The following is a 26,439-nucleotide window of genomic DNA, read 5'->3' on the forward strand; positions in this document are numbered from 1 at the left end:
AATTTTAAGATGTTATTTCACATTTCAGTTCAATTCTGCTGTGGGGTTTTTGAGGAAAATTTATCTTATGGTTTTTGGTTTTGAAAACACAGCCACATTTAAAAAAAGTACATTTGTAAAAACTTGAAAGACATTGATGTCAACATGCACACTGCTAAATTTGGACAAATGCTGTTGTTGGTTATTTGAAAATATGTCACATTAAGTTTCTTCATTATTTATTGCAATCATTACGATAAATAATAAAAAAATTACTCATGGCAGCCATATTTGAATCCTGAATGGCAAAACATTTTCCTTTCAAGAACGGTTAAGGTGCAAATAGCAGTTTCTCTTCTTGACAGATCATTCACAATTAGCAGTTATAATATTTGATTATTTTACTCATATATTTACCTAAAATAAGAACATCAATTTTCAAGTCGTGGGACAACTGAAGACATTTAATCTATAACCAGTGGGTTGCCAATTCGTCCCTCATAGCCAACAAGCTGTTTCAATTAACCTCTAGTAGGACACAATTTCTTAGGTTGACCTGATAAATTATTGGTCAGAAAAAAGTTCCTAATAAATGTTTTCTTGAGAATATAAGTGTAATGCCAATTGTCTTCAAAAACTTACTAATGAAATCAAATTATGAAAAGGAAAAGTTTAGTCAATAACTGCCTAATGTTTTACAGCTAATATGTTGATACAAATGACATAAACCTTCAGTTTTGGTCAGTTTATTAAACTTCTCTAGTGTCACTTGAAACCTTGTGCTGATTCTAAGCAACTGCTTCTGGAATTTATCGAATCTTGGATAGCATTTCTTTGGCAAGTTAAATACACAGCAAAAAAATTGCTCTGTTTCCTTGGTTTCCATGGTTGTTAAAGTCTATAAAATCTGTTGCCACATCAACCTGAAAAAGATAATGTGTATCTATTGTTAAATGTACATGTGACTTGAATATATCTTCATATAGCAAATCATCGTTAGGTAAATAATTGTTATAATAAACTGTATGTTTGGGTTGTTTTTTAAGTTGCTAACTGCCTAGTGAATGATATAAATGACTCAATGAAAGGACATGTAAATCTATAGTGTTTCCTAAATTTTCTACCAATTTTCAAATTAAATACAAAAATGTTGCAATTTTTAGATGGAACATAGAGCATATACCTGTACAGGATTCTTAGTAGATACATACTCTCAGGTATTGATGCTGGAATTTGAATTTTATCCATTTCTGATGCAAAGAAATTCCAACCTATGTGTTTTTATGATGCACATTGATTTGGAATGGAACATCAGTCTCAATTACTCTTGAATTACCCTTTAATTACTCAGCATAATTTCCAACTGTGTGCACAATGTCCATAAAACATTTACTGTATAACCGAGTGCTACACATCTGTAAGACCACCATTTACACTATATTGGGTGGTATTATTGCATCGATGTTAAAGCAATATTAACCAGGTCCAATAAAAAGGTTATTGATGTCATAATGATGTGTACATATTGAAATAAAAGTTAGCCTGTGTTGAGAATATCTTTGACATTTACAGTACAGATTAATTTTCTGATCAAATATCAGCTGTTGTATGTTCATCCAATTATAATCAATTAGATACAACTCAGCAATATGGTAGATTCCGAAGCCAGCTGTCTATGGTTAGTGGACAATCTCTAATGTTTTGTACTGACAATTAATTTGCTTCAATCAGCAAAATATTTAACAATTCTAGCATTTTAATTAATGTATCAGTCAGTAAGAAGTACTGAATTTTACACTCAGCGATCTGTTTCATGCTTTCAAAACTACTCAAGATTGAATAATGTGATCTAATAATTTTGCTATATTAGATGTAATTGTGAACTAATTATTAGAATTTTCCCTTACTCAGAGCAAAAATATCTTAGATATCTTAGAGTTCAAAGCTTTTGGTAATATCACATTGCCTTCATCAGCAGCTACTGTGATCACATGACTTATAATGTTCACATGATATGAAGAGACAGGTGTATATGGGTAGTAATTCAAACTGCTCATCCCTGTTTAATGTTGGGCTCTGCTGTCATATTTGAACTGCCTCTTTCACCTTCCTTTTCCACGTGTTGTCCTTAGACATGATGACATTGGTCTGATTGGGAATGATGGAATGTCCCATATTGCTACAATGTTCATATATTACAGCTGATTCTCTACTTATGTTTTGCTTAATCCTTGTTTCTAACACTGCAGATTCACCAATATACTGTACCAGCAGTCATTCTCAACACCACACCACATTTTTTTCAAATAATGTTTTGTCCTTACCAAAAAGTTGTTCTCTCAGAGAATTGCATGGTTTCTGATAAAAATTATCCCGTATTGTCTGAATACTCTAGCTTAGACTTCTGATGTACCATGTATGGCATACTGATTTGGTTTTATTTAGGCCACTACTGGTTTTATTTGGTGTTTTTTTTTGTTCTCTTGAATTTTGAAAATATCAAATCTGGATAGCCAATTACATATAGTGCAGCTTTCACATGCTCTGCATCTTCAGTTTGATCTCTCATCTGTGTCATGGGAGTTAGCTTTAGTCTTGGTGCAATAAAGATCTCACTTCTGAGCTTGTAATATTTGTAGATGTTCTTGCAGCACATTCTGTCACAGTCAGCATGCCACATAACAATTAACTTTGATGTATGGGCTAGGCCTGCGATAAACCACTAGACAGCAATGGTTTAAACTTGTTTGTTTGGGGACATGATTGATTTTTGATTAGGACCCATTTGGATAGATAGAGAGGGATAGATAATGTTCACTTGGGATTTAATTAGCAGGAAATAACAAAGTAGAGACAATCTACACCACTTGCTTCACCACTGATCAGTAACCAATATCACAAATATCATTGACAAACAATTAATTTTTCTGGACAGGGCAGGTGTTATCAAAATAATATTAAACAAATATGGCCTTCTAAGGTAAGTGAATATTATGGTAGGGCAAGTGATTATGATTTTGCTGAAGATACTTGCCCTGAGCTTGGTCTGAGAAATTATTTGAGCACTGGGGCAATTGAACAATGGTTGATATCATAACCTGGAGGAAAACACTGCTTTAGGTGAAATATTTTGATAGGTAAATAAACACACAGGTCTATTGTATATGAATTTTGTTTATTTTGTTCATATTTAAAACACAGGAATTTCAACATTGTGTGAAAATAACAGTACAAAAATAGGCACATTTTGGACACAGAGAATGTGCATCAGGGCTAGTGGTACTGGAGTTGGGAATATCATTGTTTTTAAAGTCACTTGCCCTAAATTTGTGTCTGAAAACAAATTCTTTGTGTAATGCAGATTGATATTTTTCTAGTCTAGCATACAATATAGTGTACTTTATATACAAAATTACATAAAAATGAAGTTTCTTATTTACCTGATTATTACAACATGGGTATAACCTGATTATATTTAACATAAGAAACATTTCCTGCTGACAAAGGAAGACACAAATTCACGGGGTAAAGTTAAATAGCATTTCATGATTTCAAAATAAATTTCACAAGATACAAAACAGTATATACAAAAATAAAACTTCACTAACATGCCAGGTGAAAAAACATCTTACTTCAAGATAATAGATGAATAAGAAAAATTCACAAAACAATAATGCTAACTCACTCAATCTCTTCTGGTGCTGATTGTCCATAAGTGCCAAGAAGAACAACACATGAATCCAAACCAGTCACATCACATGAGTGAAAAAGAGAAGTTTTGTTTGGAACTATATACACACCAAAACTGAAATTTGTATTTGTCTCCTGGAAATCATTATATTTTTTCACTAAAAGAACTTTAAGTAACTCTTAAGGGAGTCAAAGGATAATTTTTATTTGGAACTATATAGACACTAAAAAAAAATTTGTATTTATCTCCTGGAAATCATTATATTTTGTCATCAAAACAATCTGATATAACTGTTACGGGATTCGTGTATATATAACTTCATCATTTTGCATCCGTTCATTCAGCTAGTGGAACTCCACTGGAGTTAATTCTAAACCTAACCTCGTGAGCAACTTATCAAGACCACACCACAGATAAAATCCAAGAGAGTAATTCACAATTAATGAACCAGTCCTAATATTCATATCTCCACCTTGGATCATAGCAACAGTTTCTATAGTATTGTCTTCTGTTTCTGAGCAAATGATGGCCCCGCTGTCACCTGGTAATGCAAAGGTCCCATAACTGTCATCATCAACTGGTGGAGGCTCAACAAAAACATATAGGTACTTCTTATCATTCAAACTTAAAGTATCAAAAAGTTCTCTGCTATAGTCTCCTGTATGCAAAAGTCCATGTGTAAGATTTGATTTTGCTCCCCATTTGTAAACTTCATGGCATTCTCTCAATGAGTAATCAAAAGGTTGAATCATAACATTTGACCCAGATTCTCCATCTGATGTTTTGAAATAAGGATTGCAACTGGGTCTTTGGTCCTCATTAACCTTTACAGCCATGATATCAGCACAATCCACTGTCGGACATGACAACTTTGCTGGAACCTGCATGTTTACAGATCTTCCTATAATTATTGGTCCAATTTGTTGTCCACCGATCTCAACATAGACATCAGCATCATCTGGAACAACATGAGCACATGTAAGACAATACAAGTGCCCATCTGTATCAGTCACAAACCCGCCAAGGGTACCGCGTTTATTGAGCACGGGGCAATGCAAGGTCGAACCAATGGAATAGAATAGTTCAGGTTTCTTTGTGATGATGCCAATCTTGTAGCTTTGCCCATATTTGTGTTTTGCAATAACATTATCGATCTGTTTCAGAACTTCTTTCTTCTTCTTTTCAGAGGAATATGTTGTGCAATGGACCTGAAGCTCTCCACAAACCATGGCCACTCCTACAAAGCCCTCAATCCTGATAAAGAAACATAACAATGTAACTGTTTCCAATGTAATTGTTCCAAACAAAAATGTAATCGGGATTTATTTAAATGGATCAAATGTAAATACATATCAAACATAATTCATAAATAATTTCATCTTTTAAACTTATTGGCAAATCATTACAGTGCCTTACTAAATCAGTAAAAACATTATATGTGCCTCCAAAACATGGAACCTTGAACAAATATTGTGCTGATTGGATTCTTACATGTAGAAACTGAAGTTTCACAAATTTGCTGAAAAGGTGACAGATATTTTTGTACTGCAAAAAAGCTCATCTAATCAGGATAAATCTCTCAAAACAATCTAACTTGTCTCCTGTTCCATGCTCTAATTAGAAAGATCTTTCGAATGCTCATGAGATGCCTTCTAAGTAGGCTAGCACGAAGCATTATTTCGGTACATAATTAATATTTACGTATGTACACTGACTTGATATACATTTCCCTATGGGTGTATTCTGATCTCTGACTCCATACCTCCCACCCACCTGGTACTAAAAACTGTACACCTCTCACCGAATTCCATCACATGAGCAACCAATGTACCAAGTTTCATGAATTTGTGCCCTAATGGATGCATCAACAGATGGTGCCAGCACAATATTTTGTATGCTCTGTTGACAAGTGTGGCAATTAATATCCCTGAATCTTTCAAAAAGAAAATGAACATGGGAATAATAAATGGACTTATTTGATATGTTGTGAAAAATTCCTCAAGTGCAAAAGCTAATATTAGTCACCTTATCAGATCATCCTTCAGTCCTGCAATAAGACTATCGCTTGGAGACAGCTGGTAAGTTATGTAGTTTGAGGCAACTGTCTGCTTCAGGATGCTCTCTATCTCATACTTAAGCTTGTGCTGTATGGCCAGATTTCTATCAGTTGGCATCACTCTCTTTTCTAACTCTTCATGAACTCGGTATGCAATTTTCATCATCATTCCAGTGTCTGCAATTTTCTTCAGTTTATATAAAAATGACTTGCAGTGAGTTGCAGAGAAAAGGCCACAAAATGTTTTTCTATCTGGTTCATTTTGCAAATCTCTGCATTCATAATTTTGAAAGCCTTCAGAAAGTTTAGGAAGCAATATTTCCTTTATGCAATTGCATATGGTGTTACTGCATTCTTTAAATATCATCCCTTCTAATATTTCAAGAATATGATATTCTTTGATTCCATAGATTTTTGCCAGGACATCAACCATAAGGCATTGCAGAGCTCGTGCAAAATTTTCCAGTAGTGTTTCTGCCATATTGCTGTGGTCTAGTTTTCCTTCCTGAAAGAATAATTTACCAAGAAGCACATCCAAAATATATCCCTGAATGCTTGAGAAAGACTTCTTTAAGAAAGTCTGAGAGAATCTATCTTTTAGGGATTCCTCAATAGCTACTGGACCCTGAAAGCTTTCCTCAAAATTCTTCTTGTATTTGTGGGTATTTGATTCAATTAGTTCTCTCATATCCAGCAAAGGCTGAATCACCTTCCATTCTAGATGGCACTGGATCATTTTAGGCAGCTCTCCTTTGGATGATATCAAATCTTGTACTGTAGATGACTTGAAACAGACTCTTTCTCCTTGACAGTCTTCTTCAACAGTGTCATGGAAAGCATCTCTCATGGCCTTCTCAAAGTTCTTAATGGAAGAATCCTCTCTTTGAAGTGAAGGATCCAACCCAACCAGTAACAGAAAGTCATTGAAGGATGAAAACCCAAGTGACTTTATATCTTGCTGGATTTTCTGGGACAATTCCTATGTTAAGAAAAAATAGTCATTAAGCAGAGATCTAAATTTGTAAGGCCGCATAATTCTAGGACATCAGGTTTCTAGTCCTACTCATGTATGCTTGAAACTTTATGAGCAAGAACCAATACTCAGGATCAAAATCTGAAAGCTCTGACATCTGACATTTTGTTTCTGAGAACAAAGATAAAATCTGAGATCTTGCAACATTTTATTCACCTGTGTTAGATTGTTAACTTTTGCTGTCTTAGATGTAGTCCCAACATAATATCTGATTTGGGTGTTTTCAGTATGAAAGTGTAACATAACTGCTGCATGCTCTTATACACATCACATACTCTCCTACTGTAGTTTCTACACATTCCCAATAAGGATTTGGTGCGTGCATTTAAGTTTCTTTCCACCATCATTAACACCACTTCATTTATCAGGACTGGACAGACTCACTTCTGATGAAATTACCATTATGCTGATGATGTGCCTAGGTACTGTCTCAGATTTGTTATTTTGACAACAAGAACACGGGACAGGGAAGAAGACTATAATAAAATGGTTCTTTAAATCCTAGACTATACTGTACATTGAATAAAAAGGTTTTCAGAAAAGTCTCCATCACATAAGGGATTCTGATTCCTGACATATGACACATGTCTAGGCAACATGGGTGGGCATGCCATTTAAACTGCACTATGTTCTGAATTAACTTTAAAAATGAAAACTAACTTGCATCTGAAATTATAATTGCCAGACTGGTTATAATAAGAAAAAGAGGTCTAATAAGCATGATATCACTGGTCTGTATGCCATTTGTCTAATGACCAAATGCAAGAAAGGTTAACTAAGAAATCTTGCTAAATATGATGCTGTCTGTTGAGATTTCTTCCAGTACAGCTGATTGCATATGGTATGAAAAAACTGTTTCAAGGTTCTCTGTATTTCATACTCTCATCTATAATTATGGCCATTCAGCATCATTTGTTCCATATGGTCAGGACCCTACACCATGGCCCATTATCTCAAAATTTGTCACATTTTTTAGCAGTTTAATTTAGATACAGCTGCCTAAATGTTCATCTACTTTTAATAAAGGTGGCCATATTTAATGGTGGAATAGCAGCAAAATTGCAGAAATATGAAAGGTTGGACATATTCGTCAAATCTGGCCAAATTCACTAAAGCATTTGTTAAAAGAAGTTAGTTTTTCTATTTTAAGTAACAGTAGTCATACTTCATCATAGATTGGCACCACTGATACAAACTTAAAAGCCCTCAAGGCCATAACGGTGAAATTTGGTTAGATTCTGATGAGTGTTTCTGAGAAGAAATCATTTAAAGGATTTACCATTGCTAACACTAATGGCCATGTATGATGGCAAATCAGCATTATCTGTGTACAATTTTCCGGGCATCACTGTCCTGGGGCCAAAAGGTATATTTGATTCTGGTAATCCAACCTGCACAATTTTATCACAGCCCTAACCCTGTAACAGTTTACCGTATATGGAACAAAAACAAAATCAGTACTGACCATGCCCATCTTTTACAGCTGAACTGGTAACTTCAGCATATAAACTGTGATGCTGACATATCAAAACTTAAAGAGAAACAAATAAAAACATAACAATAGTAATGCCCTCCTCCACTGTTGTTTTATTACTGGATTACAAATATATAGCATTATTTTGTCCTACTACTGTCAATTCTGGTCAAATTCTGCAGAACAGTTTCTGAGAACTTGTTTGACATTTTTATAATCTTTGTATTGGCATCGATATTTCCTGGTAGATTTGCACCTTTTATAGAACCCTCTAAATGTTGAATAAATTCTGCTGTCCAGCATCTGAAATTTTTTAATGCTTTTCTATCTTAAGTAATGGAAGTCACACACACATACACACATTATTGCAGGCCTGGATGCTTTCTATGAAATTTGATCAAATTCCATTGATGATCAGTTTTTGAGAAGAAGGCTACTGAAGGTTTTCAATTATTAGCAGCAGTCACTATAGTTGATGATGGATTGGTATCATTTGCATAACTCTGATACCCCTCTACATCATAATGCTTTTTATCAAATTTGGTCAAATTCTATAAGTGCAGTGCATGAAAAGAAGCCACTTAAAGGTATATATATTTGTTTTCTGGATTGCATCATTTATAAAAATCTAAGCTTCATGCTTGGATGATTTCATCACATCTGATTAAATTCTCTTGAGCAGTTTTTGAGAAGAATTTGTTTACAGGCTTTCTATTTTTAGTCATGATGGCCATACTGGATGACAGTGGGGCAATGAATAAAGGACCCTAGCATAAACACAGATTGTTCTTGCTAGTTGAGCTAAAATGGGAAATTATTCAGAAAAAGGTCAAAAATGTTTAACAGTGAGGAATATTAATTGCTGAGCATTTTGTGGCTCTGTTATGTTATAGCAAATCTATTTTCAAATCTCTTTGTTCAGTGTTAAATGTTTCCTCTGTATGTGTCAAATGTGCATCTTTGGAGGATAATGTAACTTTTCCAATTAAAATTTGCAAACGCATATTGTACTCTATTTTCACATTAAGCCTGTTTAAGATTAATATTAACTTCCTCTTTCTGTTTAATACTGACTGGAAAATGCCTCTTTGGAATTGATATGGATCCAAGAAACAAGTTTGTATTGCTTCCTGGGTACCCCTATTTAAAGTTTTGTGAATGATGACATTTCTGTCAAATACAAAAAGTTGTGTATGGGGGAGTAAGTCCAAGTATTCCACAGTAGGATAATGTTTCATTGTGTTTCCATAGAAGAACCATGGTTTGTTAGGTCTACAAATATGTGATCTAGAGCAATGATTAAGTCCACCAAAATTGGTACTCCATGAAAAAAGTGAAATCAAATATTTGTCTGAATTTTCTTTGTTTCCAAACTAATTATACTAAAGAAGATGCAGTTTGTCTCAAATGGATCAAATGTTTGTATAAGGGTATATCAGAGAGTTTTTAATATCTACTTATCACAGCAATTATGTTTTCTTGGTTAGGTTTCTTTTGCAGCATAATCAAGTTATCTCATGGCAGGGCAATTGGTATAAAGTTATATGGTACCAGGGCAGATTGGGGTAAAGTTATGTCATACCTGGGCAATTGGTGTAAAGTGACTTGTACAAGGATGCACCATGACAACTGACCCAGACATTTATGATTGTAGGATTTTAACCTGCATCCTCCATTGCAATTCCTGCATGCTAACCAATGTGCTGTTGTGACTACTGCCTCCATTAGTAGCCTTGTAGGACACATGGGAGGGCACACCCTGAAGCCCATCTTGTCTACAATATCATGAATTTTCCTTGACGGTGATTGTAAAAATAGAATGATACAAAGATTCTTCATAAATAATAATTATAAACTCATAATATTGAACCTTCAGCATGAAATTTATAATGTCTATGTGATGGTATATCATGAGATAAAAAACACTTGCCTGCAAATTGTCATTCTTGTCCACACATATTATGTAGACATGAGTCAATGGCTTTCCTTCAGCATCATCACATTTCATATACTTGTTGATCCATTCACTTCTTCTAAGCTTTGAAGGAAAACATTCATTGGGAAGATGTCTGCTGTCTCTGGCAGTAACCAAGTTACAAGATGACAGTTCATCATGAAAATTTCCAAAAATGGCAACCTTTACAGTTGGTGCATCTGCCAAATTCTTAACAGCTTGTTTTATCTGCAGAAGAGTTTCTGTCCCTGTAGGAAAAAATAACAAATGATCCCTATATAAAAGGAAACAGCACTGAATAAGAGAAAAGTAACAGTAACCCAATCTTATGTCACATATATATCCCAAAAGTGTAATATGCATTAATAGTCATCCTACCTGAGAAGAGATTGGTAATATACAATTAGAAAATAACACACACACACACACTCATATATATATATATATGCTATGCATGCATCCACATCATCAAGGGAGATAAATTCATCACATCACACATATTTAACACATTTATCTTAGCAAGAAATAAAGTTTAATGTGCATAAATACATTTGAAAAAATACACCATAACAACAATATACTTTAATTCAGTAGAAGCAAGTGGGAAGGCATTCAGTTTGAGACAAAGCATCAAAAAGCACCTGTTGATTTCTGATGTTAATGTTGCAATACCATCCTTGATACTGCTTGCATTATTAATTTTGATTTAGTAAAGTCTCTTGTTTTAATGATTCCTATCAGGCATGTTCAGTTTTGGTTCTCACTCATCAATAACATTTTAAACATTAACTAACATAATGTATATTACTTTAACACTTATTTTATTAGGCAAAACTGCAGTAGCTTACTTGGTAGAGTTTTAATCTTGTAATCTCACCATCACAGGCCAGCCTACATCAGTTGGATTAGTGTGACCTTGGGAAAAGCACTTAGATCCTACTTTCTAGGTATGGCATGGCCAATAATGTGTTAAAAGTGTGATTAAACCCAACCAAAACTACAAATTTTAATTTCAACCAGAATGCTCTGTTTTTCAAAACTATCAATGAAATCCAAACAAGCAACATAAAGAAAACCCAACTCTAGGCAGGTTGATTGCAAGGATGATGGAGTTTTTTCCCTCTAGAGAATTAAATTGCAGATGTCGTGTTTAAAGAACAATATCTGTATTTCTACTGAATAAAGTACCCAAACATCAAGGATTTGTATTTACATTTGCCTTTTATAAACACTGCTATTTGGTTAAATATTTGCTTTTAAATTTCGTTTAGTTTTTCAAGAAAAGAAATCATATTTATAGGAATGCAACAATAACTGATGGTAAACTGATATAATTTGTATAGAATTAAATGTTTTCACTGTTCCTGGGCTAAAGTTTATTTGATTCTGACAACTCAATTTTTGAAAGCTTATTTAAATGTTTATTGAATTTATATTTTACAGAAATCAAATCAATTTTACAACTATGGTCTAATTTTAAGATGTTCTTTCACATTTCGGTTCATTTCTGCTGTGGGGTTTTTGAGGAAAATTTATCTTATGGTTTTTGGTTTTGAAAAAACAGCCACATTTAAATAAAGTACATTTGTAAAAACTTGAAAGACATTGATGTCAACATGCACACTGCTAAATTTGGCTAAATGCTGTTGATGGTTATTTGAAAATATGTCAGATTAATTTTCTTCATTATTTATTGCAATCATTACTATAAATAATAAAAAAATTACTCATGGCAGCCATATTTGAATCCTGAATGGCAAAACATTTTCCTTTCAAGAATGGTTAAGGTGCAAATAGCAGTTTCTCTTGTTGACAGATCATTCACAATTAGTAGTTATAATATTAGATTATTTTACTCATATGTTTACCTAAAATAAGAACAGTAATTTTCAAGGAGTGGGACAACTGAGGACATTTAATTTATAACCAGTGGGTTGCCAATTCTTCCCTCATAGCCAACAAGCTGTTTCAATTAACCTCTAGCAGGATACAATTTCTTAGATTGACCTGATAAATTATTGGTCAGAAAAAAGTTCCTAATAAATGTTTTCTTGAGAACATAAGTGTAATGCCAATTGTCTTCAAAAACTTACTAATGAAATCAAATTATGAAAGGAAAAGTTTAGTCAATAACTGCCTAATGTTTTACAGCTAATATGTTGATACAAATGACATAAACCTTCAGTTTTGGTCAGTTTATTAAACTTCTCTAGTGTCACTTGAAACCTTGTGCTGATTCTAAGCAACTGCTTCTGGAATTTATCGAATCTTGGATAGCATTTCTTTGGCAAGTTAAATACACAGCAAAAAAATTGCTCTGTTTCCTTGGTTTCCATGGTTGTTAAAGTCTATAAAATCTGTTGCCACATCAACCTGAAAAAGATAATGTGTATCTATTGTTAAATGTACATGTGACTTGAATATATCTTCATATAGCAAATCATCGTTAGGTAAATAATTGTTATAATAAACTGTATGTTTGGGTTGTTTTTTAAGTTGCTAACTGCCTAGTGAATGATATAAATGACTCAATGAAAGGACATGTAAATCTATAGTGTTTCCTAAATTTTCTACCAATTTTCAAATTAAATACAAAAATGTTGCAATTTTTAGATGGAACATAGAGCATATACCTGTACAGGATTCTTAGTAGATACATACTCTCAGGTATTGATGCTGGAATTTGAATTTTATCCATTTCTGATGCAAAGAAATTCCAACCTATGTGTTTTTATGATGCACATTGATTTGGAATGGAACATCAGTCTTAATTACTCTTGAATTACCCTTTAATTACTCAGCATAATTTCCAACTGTGTGCACAATGTCCATAAAACATTTACTGTATAACCGAGTGCTACACATCTGTAAGACCACCATTTACACTATATTGGGTGGTATTATTGCATCGATGTTAAATCAATATTAACCAGGTCCAATAAAAAGGTTATTGATGTCATAATGATGTGTACATATTGAAATAAAAGTTAGCCTGTGTTGAGAATATCTTTGACATTTACAGTACAGATTAATTTTCTGATCAAATATCAGCTGTTGTATGTTCATCCAATTATAATCAATTAGATACAACTCAGCAATATGGTAGATTCCGAAGCCAGCTGTCTATGGTTAGTGGACAATCTCTAATGTTTTGTACTGACAATTAATTTGCTTCAATCAGCAAAATATTTAACAATTCTAGCATTTTAATTAATGTATCAGTCAGTAAGAAGTACTGAATTTTACACTCAGCGATCTGTTTCATGCTTTCAAAACTACTCAAGATTGAATAATGTGATCTAATAATTTTGCTATATTAGATGTAATTGTGAACTAATTATTAGAATTTTCCCTTACTCAGAGCAAAAATATCTTAGATATCTTAGAGTTCAAAGCTTTTGGTAATATCACATTGCCTTCATCAGCAGCTACTGTGATCACATGACTTATAATGTTCACATGATATGAAGAGACAGGTGTATATGGGTAGTAATTCAAACTGCTCATCCCTGTTTAATGTTGGGCTCTGCTGTCATATTTGAACTGCCTCTTTCACCTTCCTTTTCCACGTGTTGTCCTTAGACATGATGACATTGGTCTGATTGGGAATGATGGAATGTCCCATATTGCTACAATGTTCATATATTACAGCTGATTCTCTACTTATGTTTTGCTTAATCCTTGTTTCTAACACTGCAGATTCACCAATATACTGTACCAGCAGTCATTCTCAACACCACACCACATTTTTTTCAAATAATGTTTTGTCCTTACCAAAAAGTTGTTCTCTCAGAGAATTGCATGGTTTCTGATAAAAATTATCCCGTATTGTCTGAATACTCTAGCTTAGACTTCTGATGTACCATGTATGGCATACTGATTTGGTTTTATTTAGGCCACTACTGGTTTTATTTGGTGTTTTTTTTTGTTCTCTTGAATTTTGAAAATATCAAATCTGGATAGCCAATTACATATAGTGCAGCTTTCACATGCTCTGCATCTTCAGTTTGATCTCTCATCTGTGTCATGGGAGTTAGCTTTAGTCTTGGTGCAATAAAGATCTCACTTCTGAGCTTGTAATATTTGTAGATGTTCTTGCAGCACATTCTGTCACAGTCAGCATGCCACATAACAATTAACTTTGATGTATGGGCTAGGCCTGTGATAAACCACTAGACAGCAATGGTTTAAACTTGTTTGTTTGGGGACATGATTGATTTTTGATTAGGACCCATTTGGATAGATAGAGAGGGATAGATAATGTTCACTTGGGATTTAATTAGCAGGAAATAACAAAGTAGAGACAATCTACACCACTTGCTTCACCACTGATCAGTAACCAATATCACAAATATCATTGACAAACAATTAATTTTTCTGGACAGGGCAGGTGTTATCAAAATAATATTAAACAAATATGGCCTTCTAAGGTAAGTGAATATTATGGTAGGGCAAGTGATTATGATTTTGCTGAAGATACTTGCCCTGAGCTTGGTCTGAGAAATTATTTGAGCACTGGGGCAATTGAACAATGGTTGATATCATAACCTGGAGGAAAACACTGCTTTAGGTGAAATATTTTGATAGGTAAATAAACACACAGGTCTATTGTATATGAATTTTGTTTATTTTGTTCATATTTAAAACACAGGAATTTCAACATTGTGTGAAAATAACAGTACAAAAATAGGCACATTTTGGACACAGAGAATGTGCATCAGGGCTAGTGGTACTGGAGTTGGGAATATCATTGTTTTTAAAGTCACTTGCCCTAAATTTGTGTCTGAAAACAAATTCTTTGTGTAATGCAGATTGATATTTTTCTAGTCTAGCATACAATATAGTGTACTTTATATACAAAATTACATAAAAATGAAGTTTCTTATTTACCTGATTATTACAACATGGGTATAACCTGATTATATTTAACATAAGAAACATTTCCTGCTGACAAAGGAAGACACAAATTCACGGGGTAAAGTTAAATAGCATTTCATGATTTCAAAATAAATTTCACAAGATACAAAACAGTATATACAAAAATAAAACTTCACTAACATGCCAGGTGAAAAAACATCTTACTTCAAGATAATAGATGAATAAGAAAAATTCACAAAACAATAATGCTAACTCACTCAATCTCTTCTGGTGCTGATTGTCCATAAGTGCCAAGAAGAACAACACATGAATCCAAACCAGTCACATCACATGAGTGAAAAAGAGAAGTTTTGTTTGGAACTATATACACACCAAAACTGAAATTTGTATTTGTCTCCTGGAAATCATTATATTTTTTCACTAAAAGAACTTTAAGTAACTCTTAAGGGAGTCAAAGGATAATTTTTATTTGGAACTATATAGACACTAAAAAAAAATTTGTATTTATCTCCTGGAAATCATTATATTTTGTCATCAAAACAATCTGATATAACTGTTACGGGATTCGTGTATATATAACTTCATCATTTTGCATCCGTTCATTCAGCTAGTGGAACTCCACTGGAGTTAATTCTAAACCTAACCTCGTGAGCAACTTATCAAGACCACACCACAGATAAAATCCAAGAGAGTAATTCACAATTAATGAACCAGTCCTAATATTCATATCTCCACCTTGGATCATAGCAACAGTTTCTATAGTATTGTCTTCTGTTTCTGAGCAAATGATGGCCCCGCTGTCACCTGGTAATGCAAAGGTCCCATAACTGTCATCATCAACTGGTGGAGGCTCAACAAAAACATATAGGTACTTCTTATCATTCAAACTTAAAGTATCAAAAAGTTCTCTGCTATAGTCTCCTGTATGCAAAAGTCCATGTGTAAGATTTGATTTTGCTCCCCATTTGTAAACTTCATGGCATTCTCTCAATGAGTAATCAAAAGGTTGAATCATAACATTTGACCCAGATTCTCCATCTGATGTTTTGAAATAAGGATTGCAACTGGGTCTTTGGTCCTCATTAACCTTTACAGCCATGATATCAGCACAATCCACTGTCGGACATGACAACTTTGCTGGAACCTGCATGTTTACAGATCTTCCTATAATTATTGGTCCAATTTGTTGTCCACCGATCTCAACATAGACATCAGCATCATCTGGAACAACATGAGCACATGTAAGACAATACAAGTGCCCATCTGTATCAGTCACAAACCCGCCAAGGGTACCGCGTTTATTGAGCACGGGGCAATGCAAGGTCGAACCAATGGAATAGAATAGTTCAGGTTTCTTTGTGATGATGCCAATCTTGTAGCTTTGCCCATATTTGTGTTTTGCAATAACATTATCGATCTGTTTCAGAACTTCTTTCTTCTTCTTTTCAGAGGAATATGTTGTGCAATGGACCTGAAGCTCTCCACAAACCATGGCCACTCCTACAAAGCCCTCAATCCTGATAAAGAAACATAACAATGTAACTGTTTCCAATGTAATTGTTCCAAACAAAAATGTAATCGGGATTTATTTAAATGGATCAAATGTAAATACATATCAAACATAATTCATAAATAATTTCATCTTTTAAACTTATTGGCAAATCATTACAGTGCCTTACTAAATCAGTAAAAACATTATATGTGCCTCCAAAACATGGAACCTTGAACAAATATTGTGCTGATTGGATTCTTACATGTAGAAACTGAAGTTTCACAAATTTGCTGAAAAGGTGACAGATATTTTTGTACTGCAAAAAAGCTCATCTAATCAGGATAAATCTCTCAAAACAATCTAACTTGTCTCCTGTTCCATGCTCTAATTAGAAAGATCTTTCGAATGCTCATGAGATGCCTTCTAAGTAGGCTAGCACGAAGCATTATTTCGGTACATAATTAATATTTACGTATGTACACTGACTTGATATACATTTCCCTATGGGTGTATTCTGATCTCTGACTCCATACCTCCCACCCACCTGGTACTAAAAACTGTACACCTCTCACCGAATTCCATCACATGAGCAACCAATGTACCAAGTTTCATGAATTTGTGCCCTAATGGATGCATCAACAGATGGTGCCAGCACAATATTTTGTATGCTCTGTTGACAAGTGTGGCAATTAATATCCCTGAATCTTTCAAAAAGAAAATGAACATGGGAATAATAAATGGACTTATTTGATATGTTGTGAAAAATTCCTCAAGTGCAAAAGCTAATATTAGTCACCTTATCAGATCATCCTTCAGTCCTGCAATAAGACTATCGCTTGGAGACAGCTGGTAAGTTATGTAGTTTGAGGCAACTGTCTGCTTCAGGATGCTCTCTATCTCATACTTAAGCTTGTGCTGTATGGCCAGATTTCTATCAGTTGGCATCACTCTCTTTTCTAACTCTTCATGAACTCGGTATGCAATTTTCATCATCATTCCAGTGTCTGCAATTTTCTTCAGTTTATATAAAAATGACTTGCAGTGAGTTGCAGAGAAAAGGCCACAAAATGTTTTTCTATCTGGTTCATTTTGCAAATCTCTGCATTCATAATTTTGAAAGCCTTCAGAAAGTTTAGGAAGCAATATTTCCTTTATGCAATTGCATATGGTGTTACTGCATTCTTTAAATATCATCCCTTCTAATATTTCAAGAATATGATATTCTTTGATTCCATAGATTTTTGCCAGGACATCAACCATAAGGCATTGCAGAGCTCGTGCAAAATTTTCCAGTAGTGTTTCTGCCATATTGCTGTGGTCTAGTTTTCCTTCCTGAAAGAATAATTTACCAAGAAGCACATCCAAAATATATCCCTGAATGCTTGAGAAAGACTTCTTTAAGAAAGTCTGAGAGAATCTATCTTTTAGGGATTCCTCAATAGCTACTGGACCCTGAAAGCTTTCCTCAAAATTCTTCTTGTATTTGTGGGTATTTGATTCAATTAGTTCTCTCATATCCAGCAAAGGCTGAATCACCTTCCATTCTAGATGGCACTGGATCATTTTAGGCAGCTCTCCTTTGGATGATATCAAATCTTGTACTGTAGATGACTTGAAACAGACTCTTTCTCCTTGACAGTCTTCTTCAACAGTGTCATGGAAAGCATCTCTCATGGCCTTCTCAAAGTTCTTAATGGAAGAATCCTCTCTTTGAAGTGAAGGATCCAACCCAACCAGTAACAGAAAGTCATTGAAGGATGAAAACCCAAGTGACTTTATATCTTGCTGGATTTTCTGGGACAATTCCTATGTTAAGAAAAAATAGTCATTAAGCAGAGATCTAAATTTGTAAGGCCGCATAATTCTAGGACATCAGGTTTCTAGTCCTACTCATGTATGCTTGAAACTTTATGAGCAAGAACCAATACTCAGGATCAAAATCTGAAAGCTCTGACATCTGACATTTTGTTTCTGAGAACAAAGATAAAATCTGAGATCTTGCAACATTTTATTCACCTGTGTTAGATTGTTAACTTTTGCTGTCTTAGATGTAGTCCCAACATAATATCTGATTTGGGTGTTTTCAGTATGAAAGTGTAACATAACTGCTGCATGCTCTTATACACATCACATACTCTCCTACTGTAGTTTCTACACATTCCCAATAAGGATTAAGTTTCTTTCCACCATCATTAACACCACTTCATTTATCAGGACTGGACAGACTCACTTCTGATGAAATTACCATTATGCTGATGATGTGCCTAGGTACTGTCTCAGATTTGTTATTTTGACAACAAGAACACGGGACAGGGAAGAAGACTATAATAAAATGGTTCTTTAAATCCTAGACTATACTGTACATTGAATAAAAAGGTTTTCAGAAAAGTCTCCATCACATAAGGGATTCTGATTCCTGACATATGACACATGTCTAGGCAACATGGGTGGGCATGCCATTTAAACTGCACTATGTTCTGAATTAACTTTAAAAATGAAAACTAACTTGCATCTGAAATTATAATTGCCAGACTGGTTATAATAAGAAAAAGAGGTCTAATAAGCATGATATCACTGGTCTGTATGCCATTTGTCTAATGACCAAATGCAAGAAAGGTTAACTAAGAAATCTTGCTAAATATGATGCTGTCTGTTGAGATTTCTTCCAGTACAGCTGATTGCATATGGTATGAAAAAACTGTTTCAAGGTTCTCTGTATTTCATACTCTCATCTATAATTATGGCCATTCAGCATCATTTGTTCCATATGGTCAGGACCCTACACCATGGCCCATTATCTCAAAATTTGTCACATTTTTTAGCAGTTTAATTTAGATACAGCTGCCTAAATGTTCATCTACTTTTAATAAAGGTGGCCATATTTAATGGTGGAATAGCAGCAAAATTGCAGAAATATGAAAGGTTGGACATATTCGTCAAATCTGGCCAAATTCACTAAAGCATTTGTTAAAAGAAGTTAGTTTTTCTATTTTAAGTAACAGTAGTCATACTTCATCATAGATTGGCACCACTGATACAAACTTAAAAGCCCTCAAGGCCATAACGGTGAAATTTGGTTAGATTCTGATGAGTGTTTCTGAGAAGAAATCATTTAAAGGATTTACCATTGCTAACACTAATGGCCATGTATGATGGCAAATCAGCATTATCTGTGTACAATTTTCCGGGCATCACTGTCCTGGGGCCAAAAGGTATATTTGATTCTGGTAATCCAACCTGCACAATTTTATCACAGCCCTAACCCTGTAACAGTTTACCGTATATGGAACAAAAACAAAATCAGTACTGACCATGCCCATCTTTTACAGCTGAACTGGTAACTTCAGCATATAAACTGTGATGCTGACATATCAAAACTTAAAGAGAAACAAATAAAAACATAACAATAGTAATGCCCTCCTCCACTGTTGTTTTATTACTGGATTACAAATATATAGCATTATTTTGTCCTACTACTGTCAATTCTGGTCAAATTCTGCAGAACAGTTTCTGAGAACTTGTTTGACATTTTTATAATCTTTGTATTGGCATCGATATTTCCTGGTAGATTTGCACCTTTTATAGAACCCTCTAAATGTTGAATAAATTCTGCTGTCCAGCATCTGAAATTTTTTAATGCTTTTCTATCTTAAGTAATGGAAGTCACACACACATACACACATTATTGCAGGCCTGGATGCTTTCTATGAAATTTGATCAAATTCCATTGATGATCAGTTTTTGAGAAGAAGGCTACTGAAGGTTTTCAATTATTAGCAGCAGTCACTATAGTTGATGATGGATTGGTATCATTTGCATAACTCTGATACCCCTCTACATCATAATGCTTTTTATCAAATTTGGTCAAATTCTATAAGTGCAGTGCATGAAAAGAAGCCACTTAAAGGTATATATATTTGTTTTCTGGATTGCATCATTTATAAAAATCTAAGCTTCATGCTTGGATGATTTCATCACATCTGATTAAATTCTCTTGAGCAGTTTTTGAGAAGAATTTGTTTACAGGCTTTCTATTTTTAGTCATGATGGCCATACTGGATGACAGTGGGGCAATGAATAAAGGACCCTAGCATAAACACAGATTGTTCTTGCTAGTTGAGCTAAAATGGGAAATTATTCAGAAAAAGGTCAAAAATGTTTAACAGTGAGGAATATTAATTGCTGAGCATTTTGTGGCTCTGTTATGTTATAGCAAATCTATTTTCAAATCTCTTTGTTCAGTGTTAAATGTTTCCTCTGTATGTGTCAAATGTGCATCTTTGGAGGATAATGTAACTTTTCCAATTAAAATTTGCAAACGCATATTGTACTCTATTTTCACATTAAGCCTGTTTAAGATTAATATTAACTTCCTCTTTCTGTTTAATACTGACTGGAAAATGCCTCTTTGGAATTGATATGGATCCAAGAAACAAGTTTGTATTGCTTCCTGGGTACCCCTATTTAAAGTTTTGTGAATGATGACATTTCTGTCAAATACAAAAAGTTGTGTATGGGGGAGTAAGTCCAAGTATTCCACAGTAGGATAATGTTTCATTGTGTTTCCATAGAAGAACCATGGTTTGTTAGGTCTACAAATATGTGATCTAGAGCAATGATTAAGTCCACCAAAATTGGTACTCCATGAAAAAAGTGAAATCAAATATTTGTCTGAATTTTCTTTGTTTCCAAACTAATTATACTAAAGAAGATGCAGTTTGTCTCAAATGGATCAAATGTTTGTATAAGGGTATAGCAGAGAGTTTTTAATATCTACTTATCACAGCAATTATGTTTTCTTGGTTAGGTTTCTTTTGCAGCATAATCAAGTTATCTCATGGCAGGGCAATTGGTATAAAGTTATATGGTACCAGGGCAGATTGGGGTAAAGTTATCTCATACCTGGGCAATTGGTGTAAAGTGACTTGTACAAGGATGCACCATGACAACTGACCCAGACATTTATGATTGTAGGATTTTAACCTGCATCCTCCATTGCAATTCCTGCATGCTAACCAATGTGCTGTTGTGACTACTGCCTCCATTAGTAGCCTTGTAGGACACATGGGAGGGCACACCCTGAAGCCCATCTTGTCTACAATATCATGAATTTTCCTTGACGGTGATTGTAAAAATAGAATGATACAAAGATTCTTCATAAATAATAATTATAAACTCATAATATTGAACCTTCAGCATGAAATTTATAATGTCTATGTGATGGTATATCATGAGATAAAAAACACTTGCCTGCAAATTGTCATTCTTGTCCACACATATTATGTAGACATGAGTCAATGGCTTTCCTTCAGCATCATCACATTTCATATACTTGTTGATCCATTCACTTCTTCTAAGCTTTGAAGGAAAACATTCATTGGGAAGATGTCTGCTGTCTCTGGCAGTAACCAAGTTACAAGATGACAGTTCATCATGAAAATTTCCAAAAATGGCAACCTTTACAGTTGGTGCATCTGCCAAATTCTTAACAGCTTGTTTTATCTGCAGAAGAGTTTCTGTCCCTGTAGGAAAAAATAACAAATGATCCCTATATAAAAGGAAACAGCACTGAATAAGAGAAAAGTAACAGTAACCCAATCTTATGTCACATATATATCCCAAAAGTGTAATATGCATTAATAGTCATCCTACCTGAGAAGAGATTGGTAATATACAATTAGAAAATAACACACACACACACACTCATATATATATATATATGCTATGCATGCATCCACATCATCAAGGGAGATAAATTCATCACATCACACATATTTAACACATTTATCTTAGCAAGAAATAAAGTTTAATGTGCATAAATACATTTGAAAAAATACACCATAACAACAATATACTTTAATTCAGTAGAAGCAAGTGGGAAGGCATTCAGTTTGAGACAAAGCATCAAAAAGCACCTGTTGATTTCTGATGTTAATGTTGCAATACCATCCTTGATACTGCTTGCATTATTAATTTTGATTTAGTAAAGTCTCTTGTTTTAATGATTCCTATCAGGCATGTTCAGTTTTGGTTCTCACTCATCAATAACATTTTAAACATTAACTAACATAATGTATATTACTTTAACACTTATTTTATTAGGCAAAACTGCAGTAGCTTACTTGGTAGAGTTTTAATCTTGTAATCTTACCATCACAGGCCAGCCTACATCAGTTGGATTAGTGTGACCTTGGGAAAAGCACTTAGATCCTACTTTCTAGGTATGGCATGGCCAATAATGTGTTAAAAGTGTGATTAAACCCAACCAAAACTACAAATTTTAATTTCAACCAGAATGCTCTGTTTTTCAAAACTATCAATGAAATCCAAACAAGCAACATAAAGAAAACCCAACTCCAGGCAGGTTGATTGCAAGGATGATGGAGTTTTTTCCCTCTAGAGAATTAAATTGCAGATGTCGTGTTTAAAGAACAATATCTGTATTTCTACTGAATAAAGTACCCAAACATCAAGGATTTGTATTTACATTTGCCTTTTATAAACACTGCTATTTGGTTAAATATTTGCTTTTAAATTTCGTTTAGTTTTTCAAGAAAAGAAATCATATTTATAGGAATGCAACAATAACTGATGGTAAACTGATATAATTTGTATAGAATTAAATGTTTTCACTGTTCCTGGGCTAAAGTTTATTTGATTCTGACAACTCAATTTTTGAAAGCTTATTTAAATGTTTATTGAATTTATATTTTACAGAAATCAAATCAATTTTACAACTACGGTCTAATTTTAAGATGTTCTTTCACATTTCGGTTCATTTCTGCTGTGGGGTTTTTGAGGAAAATTTATCTTATGGTTTTTGGTTTTGAAAAAACAGCCACATTTAAATAAAGTACATTTGTAAAAACTTGAAAGACATTGATATCAACATGCACACTGCTAAATTTGGCTAAATGCTGTTGATGGTTATTTGAAAATATGTCAGATTAATTTTCTTCATTATTTATTGCAATCATTACTATAAATAATAAAAAAATTACTCATGGCAGCCATATTTGAATCCTGAATGGCAAAACATTTTCCTTTCAAGAATGGTTAAGGTGCAAATAGCAGTTTCTCTTGTTGACAGATCATTCACAATTAGTAGTTATAATATTAGATTATTTTACTCATATGTTTACCTAAAATAAGAACAGTAATTTTCAAGGAGTGGGACAACTGAGGACATTTAATTTATAACCAGTGGGTTGCCAATTCTTCCCTCATAGCCAACAAGCTGTTTCAATTAACCTCTAGCAGGATACAATTTCTTAGATTGACCTGATAAATTATTGGTCAGAAAAAAGTTCCTAATAAATGTTTTCTTGAGAACATAAGTGTAATGCCAATTGTCTTCAAAAACTTACTAATGAAATCAAATTATGAAAGGAAAAGTTTAGTCAATAACTGCCTAATGTTTTACAGCTAATATGTTGATACAAATGACATAAACCTTCAGTTTTGGTCAGTTTATTAAACTTCTCTAGTGTCACTTGAAACCTTGTGCTGATTCTAAGCAACTGCTTCTGGAATTTATCGAATCTTGGATAGCATTTCTTTGGCAAGTTAAATACACAGCAAAAAAATTGCTCTGTTTCCTTGGTTTCCATGGTTGTTAAAGTCTATAAAATCTGTTGCCACATCAACCTGAAAAAGATAATGTGTATCTATTGTTAAATGTACATGTGACTTGAATATATCTTCATATAGCAAATCATCGTTAGGTAAATAATTGTTATAATAAACTGTATGTTTGGGTTGTTTTTTAAGTTGCTAACTGCCTAGTGAATGATATAAATGACTCAATGAAAGGACATGTAAATCTATAGTGTTTCCTAAATTTTCTACCAATTTTCAAATTAAATACAAAAATGTTGCAATTTTTAGATGGAACATAGAGCATATACCTGTACAGGATTCTTAGTAGATACATACTCTCAGGTATTGATGCTGGAATTTGAATTTTATCCATTTCTGATGCAAAGAAATTCCAACCTATGTGTTTTTATGATGCACATTGATTTGGAATGGAACATCAGTCTCAATTACTCTTGAATTACCCTTTAATTACTCAGCATAATTTCCAACTGTGTGCACAATGTCCATAAAACATTTACTGTATAACCGAGTGCTACACATCTGTAAGACCACCATTTACACTATATTGGGTGGTATTATTGCATCGATGTTAAAGCAATATTAACCAGGTCCAATAAAAAGGTTATTGATGTCATAATGATGTGTACATATTGAAATAAAAGTTAGCCTGTGTTGAGAATATCTTTGACATTTACAGTACAGATTAATTTTCTGATCAAATATCAGCTGTTGTATGTTCATCCAATTATAATCAATTAGATACAACTCAGCAATATGGTAGATTCCGAAGCCAGCTGTCTATGGTTAGTGGACAATCTCTAATGTTTTGTACTGACAATTAATTTGCTTCAATCAGCAAAATATTTAACAATTCTAGCATTTTAATTAATGTATCAGTCAGTAAGAAGTACTGAATTTTACACTCAGCGATCTGTTTCATGCTTTCAAAACTACTCAAGATTGAATAATGTGATCTAATAATTTTGCTATATTAGATGTAATTGTGAACTAATTATTAGAATTTTCCCTTACTCAGAGCAAAAATATCTTAGATATCTTAGAGTTCAAAGCTTTTGGTAATATCACATTGCCTTCATCAGCAGCTACTGTGATCACATGACTTATAATGTTCACATGATATGAAGAGACAGGTGTATATGGGTAGTAATTCAAACTGCTCATCCCTGTTTAATGTTGGGCTCTGCTGTCATATTTGAACTGCCTCTTTCACCTTCCTTTTCCACGTGTTGTCCTTAGACATGATGACATTGGTCTGATTGGGAATGATGGAATGTCCCATATTGCTACAATGTTCATATATTACAGCTGATTCTCTACTTATGTTTTGCTTAATCCTTGTTTCTAACACTGCAGATTCACCAATATACTGTACCAGCAGTCATTCTCAACACCACACCACATTTTTTTCAAATAATGTTTTGTCCTTACCAAAAAGTTGTTCTCTCAGAGAATTGCATGGTTTCTGATAAAAATTATCCCGTATTGTCTGAATACTCTAGCTTAGACTTCTGATGTACCATGTATGGCATACTGATTTGGTTTTATTTAGGCCACTACTGGTTTTATTTGGTGTTTTTTTTTGTTCTCTTGAATTTTGAAAATATCAAATCTGGATAGCCAATTACATATAGTGCAGCTTTCACATGCTCTGCATCTTCAGTTTGATCTCTCATCTGTGTCATGGGAGTTAGCTTTAGTCTTGGTGCAATAAAGATCTCACTTCTGAGCTTGTAATATTTGTAGATGTTCTTGCAGCACATTCTGTCACAGTCAGCATGCCACATAACAATTAACTTTGATGTATGGGCTAGGCCTGCGATAAACCACTAGACAGCAATGGTTTAAACTTGTTTGTTTGGGGACATGATTGATTTTTGATTAGGACCCATTTGGATAGATAGAGAGGGATAGATAATGTTCACTTGGGATTTAATTAGCAGGAAATAACAAAGTAGAGACAATCTACACCACTTGCTTCACCACTGATCAGTAACCAATATCACAAATATCATTGACAAACAATTAATTTTTCTGGACAGGGCAGGTGTTATCAAAATAATATTAAACAAATATGGCCTTCTAAGGTAAGTGAATATTATGGTAGGGCAAGTGATTATGATTTTGCTGAAGATACTTGCCCTGAGCTTGGTCTGAGAAATTATTTGAGCACTGGGGCAATTGAACAATGGTTGATATCATAACCTGGAGGAAAACACTGCTTTAGGTGAAATATTTTGATAGGTAAATAAACACACAGGTCTA

The 26,439-nt window shown here is 33.8% G+C and overlaps 4 protein-coding genes across 4 annotated transcripts; all 4 read right to left on the minus strand.

The window, feature by feature from the left end:
- Positions 1-3,137: 3,137 nt before the first annotated feature.
- On the minus strand, positions 3,138-7,147 carry LOC149775500 (uncharacterized). The gene is made up of 2 exons (XM_089943777.1): positions 5,696-7,147; positions 3,138-4,924 (listed from the first exon to the last, which is right to left on the minus strand). Exons 1-2 carry the CDS (start codon positions 6,571-6,573, stop codon positions 4,015-4,017), a joined length of 1,788 nt encoding a protein of 595 aa, XP_089799903.1. The 5' UTR covers positions 6,574-7,147; the 3' UTR covers positions 3,138-4,014.
- An 874-nt stretch (positions 7,148-8,021) lies between these two features.
- LOC149775501 (uncharacterized) lies at positions 8,022-13,833 on the minus strand. Its single transcript, XM_089943484.1, has 3 exons — positions 12,367-13,833; positions 10,164-10,435; positions 8,022-8,171 (listed from the first exon to the last, which is right to left on the minus strand). The coding sequence occupies exons 1-3, from the start codon at positions 12,521-12,523 to the stop codon at positions 8,022-8,024; spliced, it is 579 nt and encodes a 192-aa protein (XP_089799610.1). The 5' UTR covers positions 12,524-13,833.
- A 962-nt stretch (positions 13,834-14,795) lies between these two features.
- On the minus strand, positions 14,796-18,384 carry LOC149775502 (uncharacterized). The gene is made up of 2 exons (XM_089943873.1): positions 17,354-18,384; positions 14,796-16,582 (listed from the first exon to the last, which is right to left on the minus strand). The coding sequence occupies exons 1-2, from the start codon at positions 18,229-18,231 to the stop codon at positions 15,673-15,675; spliced, it is 1,788 nt and encodes a 595-aa protein (XP_089799999.1). The 5' UTR covers positions 18,232-18,384; the 3' UTR covers positions 14,796-15,672.
- A 3,276-nt stretch (positions 18,385-21,660) lies between these two features.
- Positions 21,661-24,445, minus strand: LOC149775503 (uncharacterized). The gene is made up of 2 exons (XM_089943485.1): positions 24,011-24,445; positions 21,661-22,079 (listed from the first exon to the last, which is right to left on the minus strand). The coding sequence occupies exons 1-2, from the start codon at positions 24,165-24,167 to the stop codon at positions 21,661-21,663; spliced, it is 576 nt and encodes a 191-aa protein (XP_089799611.1). The 5' UTR covers positions 24,168-24,445.
- Between the last annotated feature and the right edge of the window lie 1,994 nt (positions 24,446-26,439).

The sequence above is a fragment of the Sinohyriopsis cumingii genome, chromosome 19 (assembly GCF_028554795.1).
Source record: "Sinohyriopsis cumingii isolate HCF-2022 chromosome 19, ASM2855479v2, whole genome shotgun sequence".
Taxonomy (NCBI): Eukaryota; Metazoa; Mollusca; class Bivalvia; order Unionida; family Unionidae; genus Sinohyriopsis; species Sinohyriopsis cumingii.